At 37.6% G+C, this 14,151-nt stretch overlaps 1 protein-coding gene across 1 annotated transcript in view; it reads left to right on the plus strand.

The window, feature by feature from the left end:
* Ptprr (protein tyrosine phosphatase receptor type R) overlaps positions 1 to 14,151 on the plus strand; it is a 263,483-nt gene that overhangs the window by 208,065 nt on the left and 41,267 nt on the right. Inside the window, exon 8 of the mRNA XM_031349554.1 lies at positions 3,275 to 3,359. Within this exon, the coding sequence (XP_031205414.1) occupies positions 3,275 to 3,359 (85 nt within the window). The remainder of the gene's footprint in view (positions 1 to 3,274; positions 3,360 to 14,151) is intronic.

Raw genomic sequence — 14,151 nt, forward strand, 5'->3', positions numbered from 1 at the left:
TATATATATATATATATATGGAAATGGCGCTATCTCAAGCAGATGACAGTGAGCAAACAGTTGTGGTACAAAAGGTAAAGTGCCATAGGTTTAGATACACCTCCTGTTTTACCTATTGATTGACTGTTGAGGCTACAATGCAATTCTTAACTGACTTTGGAGCATGTAAGAGCCAGCAGTGTACAGTGCCATAGGGGACTGAAGCAGAGAGAAAGAGACACTTCGAGATTAGAAGTCAGCCTTTCTATGATTGTGGGGAATTGAATTGTTCTGGTTTACTGGAAAAGTAGCAAAAGTTAAGCCTCAGAAACAAAAAACAAAGAAAAAATGGTAAACCCACAGATTTTAATACATGTTTAGGAGTGGGGTTTAAGCTTACATTAGAAAAGCTACTGTGTCTGCAGAAGAGAAAGCACTGAGGGGAGCTGATTGGAGGCTCAAGAGGCAATTCCGTGGAAACCAGAACCCAGAAGGTGTCAACACTAAAATACTCTGAGAAATTGAGACAATTTGTAACACTAAACAAAACATTGGTTTCATTGAGTGAGGCATCCAAAGGAACAGAGAAGTTACAAACAGTGCTCAGGCTGGTTTTTCTTTCTTTCTTTTTTTATTCCCTTTTTGTTGGGGGGGGGGGAGATGGATTAGTTTTTAATTTGGGCAACAGAATTCAACAAAGACCAAATGTGGGCTAAAACTAATAATGAATGCTGTATAAAGTTATTTTAGAAAAATCAATATTGCATCACTTTGCATGTAATCAATATTGCATGGTAAGATACTACACACAGAGAATGAAGTTGGAGTTGAAGTTCTAGGTATTGCCTGAGGGCAATGCTCTCTTTTTGGATGACTTTACATCAGAGTTACACAGTTTGAGCTATATTGATCAAGTATAATAAATAGATGGTTCTGTGGTCAGTTCAGATATTTGGCACCAGACTAGTGGAGAATGATCTAGTAGTGTGTTAAACTCCATGATAGAGACACCAACTATCATCAGCCTTCTGAGGCAAGATACAGACATGGAGTTTGTAAAATGAGATGCCATAGTGTGCCACATTTTTATATGGTAAGCAAATTAAACCTAGAAATGAGAGCTAGTTAATGTCACACTGCCTACGATCTACAGCCTGTTCTGGGACTGTCAATATGTCTCTGTTTATGAAATTTGCCCTTGGCATAGCCTGTATCCCTGAAAGGAAAGATGAGACCAACACAGAGAGTAACAGTGTAGGGTCCCTACAGATGGTCAGCGTGTGGCCAAGAACAGGGGAAATGAAAGAGAATGGGAGAGCAGGATTAAAAATGTCACCTTCCCTATGGCTTTATCAAAGTAGACAGACTTGTTTGAATTATCAAAGATGAACATGTGTATTGGGAGTTAGGTTAATGGGCAGAGTGCTTGCTTAGCATACATGAACCCGGAGTTTGATTCCCGGCACGATAGAAACCGAAATGGTGGTGCACACCACTCAAAGTAAAGGAAGGCAGATTAAAAGTTCAGGGTCATCCTTAACTCCATAGTCAGTCTGATGAAAGCCAGAGCTACTTGAGATCTTGCTTCAAAATATTCTTGAATGCTCAACAATTCTATTTTGTTTGATTTTAATGACTAAGAAATTTAAATGTTTCAGTTGTGTAGAGATAACCTTAAATGTCTAAAATCACAAAAATTAATGAAGTTGCTTTTTTCTTTTAAGTTCTCTGTATCCAAGTTTTCAATTCATGATAGCATCTGGCTTTTCTCAAATTTTCAGATTGCTGGACTATGGGGACAACTTGAGTAATGTTCTGAATGAGTTTCCTCATATTGTTGTCTAGTTATTTTTGCCAAAGAGAATTTTCACAAAGGGAACTAGAAAAATAGGAGGTAGTAAGTGTAGTAAAAGCACATTATACGCATGCATGAAAACAACAAGGCAGGGCTGGAGACATGGTTCAGCGGTTAAGAGCACCGACTGCTCTTCCAGAGGTTCTGAGTTCAAATACCAGTAATCACATGGTGTCTCACAACCATCTGTAATGGGATCCCATGCTCTCTTCTGGTGTGTCTGAAGACAGCAACAGTGTATTCACATACATGAAATAAATAAATAAATCTTTAAAAAAGAAAAAATCAGGGTAAATTGTTATTTTATAAGGTTAATGTATGCTAGTTGAAATGAGAAGAATATTTTATCAGACTGAAGGATTTAATTTTCTATATCATCAAATAACACCACATTCATTTTACTTCATTTCACTCTGATTTGTTCAATCTATTTATGAACTTTATTTTAAGAAATACTGTATTTTTATAAGAAAATCTTAAAATACTTGCCTATGTCCTTTTGAAATTCTTGCTCATTTCTTGAGCCTGGTAGGTCTCACAGGTGACAGCAGGACTAGTCTGTCCTAACTCTTACACCCTGACCATCTGAGCCACATGATCTATATTCTTACTAGATAAGTATGTTATCTTCTGTTCAAGGAGGGGAAAGTAGATCCATTTCTTCCAAGTATTCCATTTGTAACCACAGATGGAGCAGTGCAATTATAAGGAATTCCTCAATTAAAAAAAACATTTCAACATGGATCAACAACAAAATCTTTCCACGCTTTTCACTTTGGGAAGAAGATTTAAGGAGTCTAAAAGAATCACAATTAATACTAATAAATTCTTTTGCTGATCTTATAAAAAGGTTTTGAAGAAATCAAAAATAAAATAAAATAAAGCTGGGCAGTTATGGTACATGCATTTGAGGTACAAAGCTGTTCAAGGCCAGTCTGGTCTACAAAGCAAGTTCTGGGACCACTAGGGCTATACAGAGAAACTCTGCCTTGAAAAACAAATAAACAAACACATTAATTAATAATTAATTCATTTAATTTTAAAGTTTTTGAACAAAGATGAATATATTATTTTTTAAAAGTATTTTTCTAATTGATGCCACAGCAAGAGGCTTACTATCTAAATGTTCTCTCTCTCTCTCTCTCTGTCTCTCTCTCTCTCTCTCTTCCTCCCTCTCTCTCTCTCTTTGTGTGTGTGTGTGTGTGTGTGTATGTGTATACTAACTACATATAAAATAATATTTCCAAGTACATAGGGCTGTTTCTTAGATATTGGCTTAACCAGTTGTATTTTATCTACTAAGATTCTGGTGAGGCAGTGCACTAGTTTTTTGTTTTATAAATGACTTTGAAGTCTAGTAGATCACTGGGCCAATGCCTCTTGTGAAGATGTTCTTTGTGTCAGCATTAAACACACAGTTTGAATCCCTTTATTTTCCAGGAAATACCAATGAACTTTGTGGATCCCAAAGAAATTGATATTCCACGTCACGGAACTAAAAATCGTTATAAGACCATTTTGCCAAGTAAGTTTCTTGATTTGATAATTTGCACCATGTAAAACAATGTCACCCATTCACCTCTACCTCACCCTCTTCCCAACCCTCACAACACTTTCATAGACACCAAGCTTAGAGTTGAAATATATGTCAAGACTAGACATCACTAAAGTTATCTGAAGCTAAATAACTCTATTTCATACTACGTTTGTTACAGTGTCCTGCTCACAATTCCAGAAAGATCCATGGTTCTAAAACACCATTGCATATCACAGTTAACCAATTCTCATCATAGGGTGAAATGATTCTGTGCATGAATGATAAAGAAATTGAACCTTGCCTTGGACCATATATAAAAAGTAAATCAAAATGGATAGGATTCTTGCATGTAAATAGGAGCTAATAAAATCAAGAAAGAGAGAGAGAATTACAAACAAACAAACAAATACACAAACAAAAGCACAAATTCTCATAAGCCTGAAATAGCCAGTAGCTTCTTAGAGGACACCGAAAGTTTGAACCACCAGAAGACAGAGGGAATGAGTGTCACTGAAATACGAAAGTTTCACGTTTCAAATGTCATCATAAAAAAATGAGAGATGACCCACAGAACAGGACAATAGTTACAGAACAAATATTTGATAAGAAACATGTATATAGAATCTAAAAAGTATTCTAACAGCCCAGTATTAAAGAAGACAATACAATATTTCAGGACTTAATATTTTTTACTTTTTGAAATTAATATATAGTTATATTATTCTCTTTCTTTACTCCCCACAACTACCCCCATGTATCTGCCTTGCTCTCTCTCAGGCTCATGATGTCTTCTTTCTTTAGGTGTGTGTGTGTGTGTGTGTGTGTGTGTGTGACTGTGTGTGTGTGTGTGTGTACTCCTAAAATATGACCTGTTCAGTCTGCATAATATTAGTACAACACCAATAAATGTGCTAACATGGAAGGAGACAAATCTCATGAAGTCCTAACCTTAGGCAAAGATCTATAGGCAACTAAGGAACCATGAGAACAGGAAAAATAGTCTTGCCCAGGGAAGAGCTCTCCAAATGGTTATCCACTGCCAGGTGGTCAGCCCTGAAATCATACACAACAAAGTCAATAAAAATAGGGTAAGTTACTTGAATAGAAACTCTTCATAGAAGACATATAGCTGACCAACAAGCAATTATGACCAGTATTATCCATTAGAGAGCTCAGAAGCAAAGAGAGACATCACTTCATAGCCTCCATGGTCATCATTATGATATAGATAGACACAAAATGTTGACAAGAATGTAGAGGTCTCAGAACCTTTAAATGTCACTAGTAAGATTGTAGAGTATCTGCTTAATTTGCAGTTCCCCAACAGCTAAGCCTTGATGGGACCTGGGGACACAACTCATAGTAGAAGATTTGTCTAATATCACAGGACCTTAGCCTTAATTCTTCTTACCACAGGAAAAAAAAGTTATTATATAAATTATACGTCTTTATGAATATACATGACCCAAATAACTACCCCAAGTCTATACTCAGTGACATGAGACAGGATCACCCAAAACTGTACATAAAATATTAATAGTAGTATGGCTTATAACTAAAAACTAGAAACAATGTAAATGCCTCTCAAGAGGGATTTTATAAAAATTTGTCATGATAAAACATATTTTTATAATTAATACATGTTCATTTTTAAAAAGGAAAAGGTACTGACTCTTTAAATTATATTAATTTTATTAGTTTACTCATAAGATACAAAATATATTAGCATATTTATATTAATAGGAACATATTAAAATCAAATAATTAAAGAATTACTATCAATGATCCTCTTCTGGCAAAAATCACCCCACTGTAATGTACTATTAATGAGTCAAAACAGTTGAGTCTATTCCTTAAGGCATAGTTCATTATCAAAAGATATTTTATTTATGACTATAATAATCAGGAGAGACTAAGAAGGAGCTCTCTCTTTGTCTCTCTGTCTCTCTCTGTCCATCTCTCTCTCTCTGTCTGTCTGTCTCTCTCTCTCCTCTAAAATTTTCTCTAAAATAAAACAAGAATTAAGTAATGAGGGCTGATGTCCCCACTACAATGATTATATGTCCTCTGGTTTCAACAAGTTTTCAGTGTGTTCTGTGTGTTTCAGAGCCCAGCCTTCTCTGTTTCCTGTAACAGGTGATATCAGACAACAGCTATAGAGTCTGTATCAGCTTTTCCATTTCTAGAACTGGGTGGGCTACTTGGTCCAGGATATCTGTGCTGACAACTGATGCTGGGAATGATGGGTTTTCAGTGGAAAGTATCCATATCCCAGAAACTCCCACCCTTGTTTCCCAAACAGTAACTCAGAATAGATAGTTTAGGCAAGCCACACCATTGGCTCTGAGTATCGGAGAAGACTTTAATGACAGACATAGCTGTTTTTGGTGGCTTGTTTTAGACTGTAAACCATCATAGAATTGGAGTGCTATATAAACTGACAATTAGCAAATAATCAGGACATTAAATATCATGATTGCTTTTAATGTGCTACCCCATAACGTCTTTGTTTTGAAGCATGTCTATGTATGTATGTACTGGTAAGGCTATGTGGTTTTCTGGGCATGTGGATAACCAACAGTCAATTGTTGCTATTTCTCTGAGAACAAAGTTTAGCTCAGAATGGGTTTAGTAGTAGATTAAGGGGCAAAGGTCAAGTTTGGGTCAAATTGTCTTACAGTGTAAACAGATATCAGAGGTAAATGCTCCATCCCAAGTCACAGGAGCAACAAGGGGAGGCCCAGCATGCATCAGCATAGAAAGATGACACACACCTGACATGTGTAGTAATGCACCATATATATTTACTTATTTATATAAATGTAAAGTAATATATACACAAAACTACATAGCCCTGTTTACTCTGGCCACTATTTCCTACTTAAAATGGTAATGTGTAGTAAGAATTCTCAGTAGTGTTTTCCATATAGGTTAGATTTATATGACATGCTTATTACAAGGTAGATACACAAGCAGGTGAGCCACTCACTAAAGCAACAACTTCTGTAGCTAAAATAAGATACTAGAGAGGCTTTATTTCCCACTCTTAAAAAAGATCTAGGTAAACTCTGCAGCCAGTCCCACAGCACGCAAAGGAGGCTCAAATCCTAGGCATTCTAGCAAGCCCAGGATTGGAGGATCAGGAGTGAGTAAGACATAACATCTGTTCCAACACTACCCAGAGTAACTGGGACCAGCAGGATTCAAGGACATAGGAACCCCACCTGACCAGTGGCTTGGGTTCCTTCCGGTCTGCCCTGGTTTACCTTGGTCAAGAACTCCGAAGTCAGTCCCACAGCACCCAGAGGAGGCTCAAATCCCAGGTACTCTAACATACTCAGGATCCCAGGATCCCAGGAGTTTGGTCACACCAGGATCTCAGGGTCCCAGAGGCAGCTTGACTCCCAGGAACTCTGATACACTCAGAATCTCAGGATCATAGGATCCTGGAATCACAGGATCACAAAGATAGCCAGACTCTGAGGAGTTCTGACACAACCAAGATCACAGGTAGGACAGGCCCCATTCAGATATAGGGAGGGCAGGTAGCACTAGAGATAATTAAATGGCAGGAGGCAAGCATAAGAACATAAGCAACAGAAACCAAGGTTACTTGGCACAATCAGAACCCAATTTTCCCACCTTAGCAAGTTCTGGATACACCATCACACTGGAAAAGCAAGATTTGGATCTAAAATCACTTCTCATGATGACAATAGAGGACTTCAAGGATATAAATAACTCCCTTAAAGAAATACAGGAGAACACAAGTAAAAAGTTAGAATCCCTGAAAGAGGAAACACAAAAATCCCTTAAAGAATTACAGGAAAACACAACCAAACAGGTGAAGAACATGAACAAAACCACACAAGATCTAAAAATGGAAATAGAAACAATAAAAAAAATCACAAAGGGAGACAACCCTAGAATCAGAAAACCTAGGATAGAGATCAGGTGTCATAGATGCAAGCATCACCAACAGAATACAAGAGATAGAAGAGAGAATCTCAGGGGCAGAAGATACCATAGAAAACATTGACACAACAGTCAAAGAAAATGCAAAAAGAAAAAAAGCTTCTAACCCAAAACATCCAGGAAATCCAGGACGCACTGAGAAGACCAAACCTAAGGATAATAGGTATAGAAGAGAGTGGAGATTCCCAACTTAAAGGGGCAGTAAATATCTTCAACAAAATTATAGAAGAAAACTTCCCTAACCTAAAGAAAGAGATCCCCATGAACATACAAGAAGCCTACAGAACTCCAAATAGACTAGACCAGAAAAGAAATTCCTCCCCTCATGTAATAATCAAAACACCAAACACATTAAACAAAGAAAATATTAAAAGCAGTAAGGGAAAAAGGTCAAGTAACAAATAAAGGCAGACCTATCAGAATTACAACAGACTTCTCACCAGAGACTATGAAATCTAGAAGATCATGGGCAGATGTCATACAGACCCTAAGAGAACATAAATGCCAGCCCAAACTACTATACCCAGCAAAACTCTCAATTATCATAGACAGAGAAAACAAGATATTCCATGACAAAACCAAATTTACACAGTATATTTCCACAAATCTAGCCCTACAAAGAATAATAGATGGAAAACACCAACACAGGGATGAAAACTACACTAGAAAAAGCAAGAAAGAAATCTTTCAACAAACCTAAAAGAAGATAGCCACACAAGTATGATTCCACCTCTAACAACAAAAATAACAGGAAGTAACAATAACTTTTCCTTAATATCTCTAAACATCAATGGACGCAGTTCCCCAATAAAAAAACATAGACTAACAGACTGGATACATAAACTGGACCCAGTATTTTGCTGCATACAGAAAATGCACCTCAGTGACAAAGACAGACACTCCTTCAAAGTAAAAGGCTGGAAAACAATTTTCTAAGCAAACAGTCCCAAGAAACAAGCTGGAGTAGCCATTCTAATGTCAAATAAAATTGACTTTCAACCAAAAGTTATCAAAAGTGATAAAGAAGGACACTTCATACTGGTGAAAGAAAAAAATCTATCAACATGAGTCAATTCTGAACATCTACACTCCAAATGCCAAGGGCACCCACATTCATATAAGAAACTTTACTAAAGCTCAAAGCACACATCACACCCTATATAATAATAGTGGAAGACTTCAACACCCCACTCTCAGAAATAGAGAGATCATGGAAATAGAAACTAAACAGAGACACAGTGAAACTAGTAGAAGTTATGAACCAAATGGATCTAACAGATATTTATCTTTAGGATGAACATTTCATCCTAAAGCAAAAGAATATACCTCCTTCTCAGCACCTCATGGTACCTTCTCCAAAACTGACCTTATAATTGGTCATAAAACAGGCCTCAACAGATACAAGAAGATTGAAATAATCCCATGCATCCTATCAGATCACCACAGACTAAGGCTGGACTTAAATTCCAACAAAAACACACATACACATGGAAGCTGAACAACACTCTACTCAATGATAACTTGGTCAAGGAAGAAATAAATAAAGAAATTAAAGACTTTTTAGAATTTAATAAAAATGAAGACACATCATACTAAAACTTATGGGACACAATGAAAGCAGGGGTAAGAGGAAAACTCTTACCAAAAAGAAATTGGAGAGAGCCTATACTAGCAGCTTGACAGCACACCTGAAAGCTCTAGAACAAAAAGAAGCAAATACACGCAAGAGGAGTAGATAGCAAGAAATAGTCAAGTGCAGTGCTGAAATCAACCAAATAGAAACAAAAAGAACTACACAAAGAATCAACAAAACCAGGAACTGGATCTTTGAGAAAATCAACAAGATAGATAAACTCTTAGCCAGACTAACCAGAGGCTACAGAGACAGTATCCAAATTAATAAAATCAGAAATGAAAAGGGAGACCTAACAACAGAAACCATGGAAATCAAAATAATCATCAGATCCTACTATATAAGTTTATACTCAACTAAATTGGAAAATTTGGATGAAATGGATAATTTTCTAGACATATACCAGGTGCCAAAGTTAAAATAGGATCAGATAAACCATCTAAACAATCCCATAACCCCTAAAGAAATAGAAGCGGTCATCAGTAGTCTCCCAGCCAAAAAAAAAAAAAAAAGCCCAGGACCAGATGGGTTTAGTGGAAAATTCTATCATACTTTTAAAGAAGACCTAATACCAATACTCTTCAAACTATTCCACAAAATAGAAACAGAAGGAACACTGTGCAATTTGTTCTATTAAGCCACAATTGTGCTTATATCTAAACCACACAAAGACCAAACAAAAAAAGAGAACTTCAGACCATGATGTAAAATTACTCAATACAATTCTTGCCAGCCGAATCCAGGAGCACATCAAAACAATCATACACCACAATCAAGTAGGCTTCATCCAAAGGATGCAGGGATGGTTTAGTATACAGAAATCCATCAACATAATCCACTACATAAATGAACTCAAACAAAAAAAAAAACACATCAGATTTCATCAGATGCTGAAAAAGCATTTGACAAAATTCAGCAACCCTTCATGTTAAAAGTCTTGGAATGATCAGGAATATCAAAAACTGTTTTCAACAATAAAAAATCTTCTGGGGAAATCACCATCCTTGACCTCAAGCTGTATTACAGAGCAATAGTGATAAAAACTGCATGGTATTGGTACAGAGACAGGCAGGAAGATCAATGGAATAGAATTGAAGACCCAGAAATGAACCCACAAACATATGGTCACTTGATCTTTGACAAAGGAGCTAAAACTATCCAGTGGGAAAAAAGACAGCATTTTTAACAAATGGTGCTGGTTCAATTGGTGGTCAGCATGTAGATAAAAGCAAATCGAGCCTTCTTACCTCCTTATACAAAGCTCAATTTCAAGTGGATCAAGGACCTCCACATAAAACCAGATACACTGAAACTTATAGAGGTGAAAGTGGGGAAGAGCCTTGAGCATGTGAGCATAGGGGAAAATTTTCTGACACCAATGGCTTATGCTCTAAGACCAAGAATTGACAAATGGACCTCATAAAATGGCAAAGATTCTGTAAGGCAAAATACACTGTCAATAGGACAAAAAGGAAACCAACAGATTAGGAAAAGACCTTTATCAATCCTATATCTGATAGAGGGCTAATATCCAATATATACAAAGAACTCAAGAAGTTAAACTCCAGAGAATCAAATAACCGTATTAAAAAAAATAGGGTACAGAGCTAAACAGAGAATTTTCAACTGAGGAACATGGAATGGCTGAGAAGCACCTAAAGAAATGTTCAACATCCTAAGTCATCAGAGAAGTACAAATCAAAACAACCCTGAGATTCCAACTCACACCAGTCAGAATGGCTAAAATCAAAAACTCAGATGGCAGCAGATGCTGGCAAGGTTGTGGAGAAAGAAGAACACTCCTTCATTGCTGGTGGGATTGCAAGCTGGTATAATCACTCTGGAAATCAGTTTGGCAGTTCCTCAGAAAATTGAACACAGTACTACCTGAGGACCCAGCTATACCACTCCTGGGCATATACCCAGAAGATGCTCCAACATATAACAAGGATACATGCTCCACTATGTTCATAGCAGCCTTATTTATAACAGCCAGAAGCTGGAAAGAACCCAGATGTCCTTCAGCAGAGGAATGGATACCAAAAATATGGTACATTTACACAATGGAATACTAATCAGCTATTAAAAACAATGAACTCATGAAATTCTTAGGAAAATGGATAGAACTAGAAAATATCACCTTGAGTGAAGTAACCCAATTGCAAAAGAACACACACAGTATGCACTCACTGATAAGTGGATATTAGCCCCAAACCTCCAAATAACCAAAATATAATTCACAGACCACATGAAGCTCAAGAAGAAGGAAGACCAAAGTGTGGGTGCTTCAGTTCTTTTTAAAAGAACAACAGAATACTCACAGGAGCAAATATGGAGATAAAGTGTAGAGCAGAGACGGAAGGAAAGGCCATCCAGAGACTGTCCTACCTGGGAATTCATCCCAAATACAATTACCAAATCCAGACACTGTTGTGGATGCCAAAAAGTGCATGCTGAAAGGAGCCAATATAGTTGTCTCTTGAGAGGCCCTAGCAGAGCCTTACAAATACAGAGGCAGATGCTCACAGCCAACCATTGGACTGAGCGTGGGGTCCCCAGTAGAGGAGTTAGAGAAAGGACTGAAAGAGTTGAAGGGGTTTGCAACCCCATAGGAAGAACAACAATATCAACCAAACAGACCTCCCCTCCACCAGCAGAGCTCCCAGGGAGTAAGCCATCAATAAAGGAGTACACATGGCTCCAGATGCATATATAGCAGAAGATGGCCTTGTCAGGCATCAATGGGAGAGAGGAAAGCTCCATAGATGCCCAGTGTAGGGGAATCAAGGGCAGGGAAATGGGAGTGGGTGGGTGGGTAGAGGAACACCCTCATAGAAGCAAGGGAAGGGAGCATGGGATAGGGGTTTTCTGGGAGGGGGAAACCAGGAAATTGGATAACATTTGAAGTATAAATAAACTATTCAATAAAAAAATCTAAGTGAGTATGGGCTACTTAATCTTTTTTGCTATCCTTTCTTTATCCTCCACCCCCAGGAGCAAAAAACGGGGACAACAATACTATGCTTTGCACCTATTGAAGGCATTCAATGTATAAACTCACTGGCAGAGTACTAACTAATAGATTAATAGCCAATATTAGATTATTGGTCTTCCTTCCCTACATAAACGATGGTGAGTCTGTCATTAATTTATCTAGAATAAATCTCACTAAATAAGTAAACACTGTATATATAGAAGAATCCTGTTTCAAACGTAGACTATGAAGAGCCCCATTTTTCTTTTTATTTTCTTATGGTCCTTTCACATGAGCTTCCAAATCATCACTATCCTACCTTGCTGAGATCAGCTCTCCATAGCAATAGGGATGTTCAGTATTTCTGATATAAAAGCCAATATGTAACAACTGATCTCTTACAGTCCCACTAATGCAACTTAGGACTGTACTCAACATCTTGTCTTACTCTAGTTAATTAAATGTAAGTAGCCTCAGGTAGCTAATGGCTACCATATTAGACGATGTGGTCCTGGAGTTGTCTCTCTTTTGCAGTGAAGTCCTAGATGGGTCATGAATACCTTGACTTTTTAACCAATCCTGGCCTTTCCTCCACCCCATCCTATTCTCATTCACTAGCTTTGCCCAGGACTCACAAGAATACACCTTTCCCCCTCTTACCATTTCTCTTTCCCTAGAGCCTCAAATGTATTTCTGCCTGGAAGGAAAATCCTAAGCATACAGTCACCTTTGATAAAGTCTGTTTTATGTCACGTAAAATACTGGTCTGGTGTCATTGTGTCTGGTAAACAGAGAACTCAAGATGGCAGTGGGTATTTTAGTGCGATGGGGTAGACTCATAAATATAGACAGTACAAGAAATCTATGATTATGTCCAATAAAGTCGAGGAGGAAAATGAAAGCAAAGGATTGAAGGAAGGAAGGAGATAAAGAAGAAGGAAGGAAGAGATGAAGAAGGAGGCTGGGAAGGAACAGGAAAGACAAAGGATTTGGTTGGAAAACTGCTCTCCCCTCCATAATCATATGTGGTAACTTGCTTTAAAAATAACAAGTACTTGAACCTTAAATACATGAACACTACTATAAATTACTAATTTCTTCATAAATATAACTTAGCTTGATGGAGAACCACTTCTTAGAAGTTAGTTAATTCCCTGTAACTCATACGTTCCATAGACACTATGCCTGAGGAGAGTGGGACTCATTCTCAAGCTAGACCGGCCTGAGGCCCATGTGCAAACATCTAGCAATCAGCAGACACTAAGACAAGCACACTCTTTCTTGTCTCCTTTGCTAAGAAAATAAAACCTAGAAAATCAAAAGTAACATTTGAACTATTCACAATGGAAACTAATTCTAGAATTAAACTCCTCGTGAACCACACATCAAATGGAAATTGTGAAGGACGTAGAAACAAGTCAAATATGATCCCCGCCTGCAAGGGTCACAACCCATGGAGGACAGGCAGAAATGTAAGCACTTAGGACATAAAATGACAGCTACTAATATAAAAGTCAAGGAAAACCAGACCAAGAAGTGGATGATTCATTTTTAGACCAGAACTTCTAAAAGGTGCATTTGCAGCCGTGAACCCAGAGGAGTGGGGAACTACCATGTGTTAAAGGCAGAGGAGACAGTGCAGCGTGCAAAGGTGTAAAATCTACAAGAGTGCACCCGGGATGCTGGAGCTTGATCAGATGGTATATATGGGGATGTAGCTGGCGATGAGGCTGTGGGTATAGATAATTGAAGATGGCTGCACTCCCATAAGCAGAGTTTGGAATTCATCCTTCAGGACCTTACTGTCTAGAAGAGCAACTACCGGCCATTAACAGCAAAGTAACTCCCAATTTAAAATATAAAATTAAATGAAATTAAAACTTTAGTTCCTTAGTTCCTACTAGCTGCTTATCAATTACTCAGTATCCACATGTGGCTGATGGCTTCCCATGGTTAGTGACTATGCATAATAGGTAAGAGCAATGTCTTCCAAAAGTAGACAGTGGAGTAAAGTATGTGTATTTATGACTGGGCAAAAGAGGAGAAATCAGTACATTGAGCAATCTAGGGTTGGCCAGGCTAATGTAATCACCTAGGTATCCATGTGGCCAAGCCATAGAGCCATGGGATCTTCATTTTAAACTGAAAGAAATACTTCCTATATTGCTAAATTTTTTTTTTTGTTGTTTCTTTGTCTT

This window comes from Mastomys coucha, unplaced genomic scaffold (assembly GCF_008632895.1).
Source record: "Mastomys coucha isolate ucsf_1 unplaced genomic scaffold, UCSF_Mcou_1 pScaffold4, whole genome shotgun sequence".
In the NCBI taxonomy this organism is placed as follows: domain Eukaryota; kingdom Metazoa; phylum Chordata; class Mammalia; order Rodentia; family Muridae; genus Mastomys; species Mastomys coucha.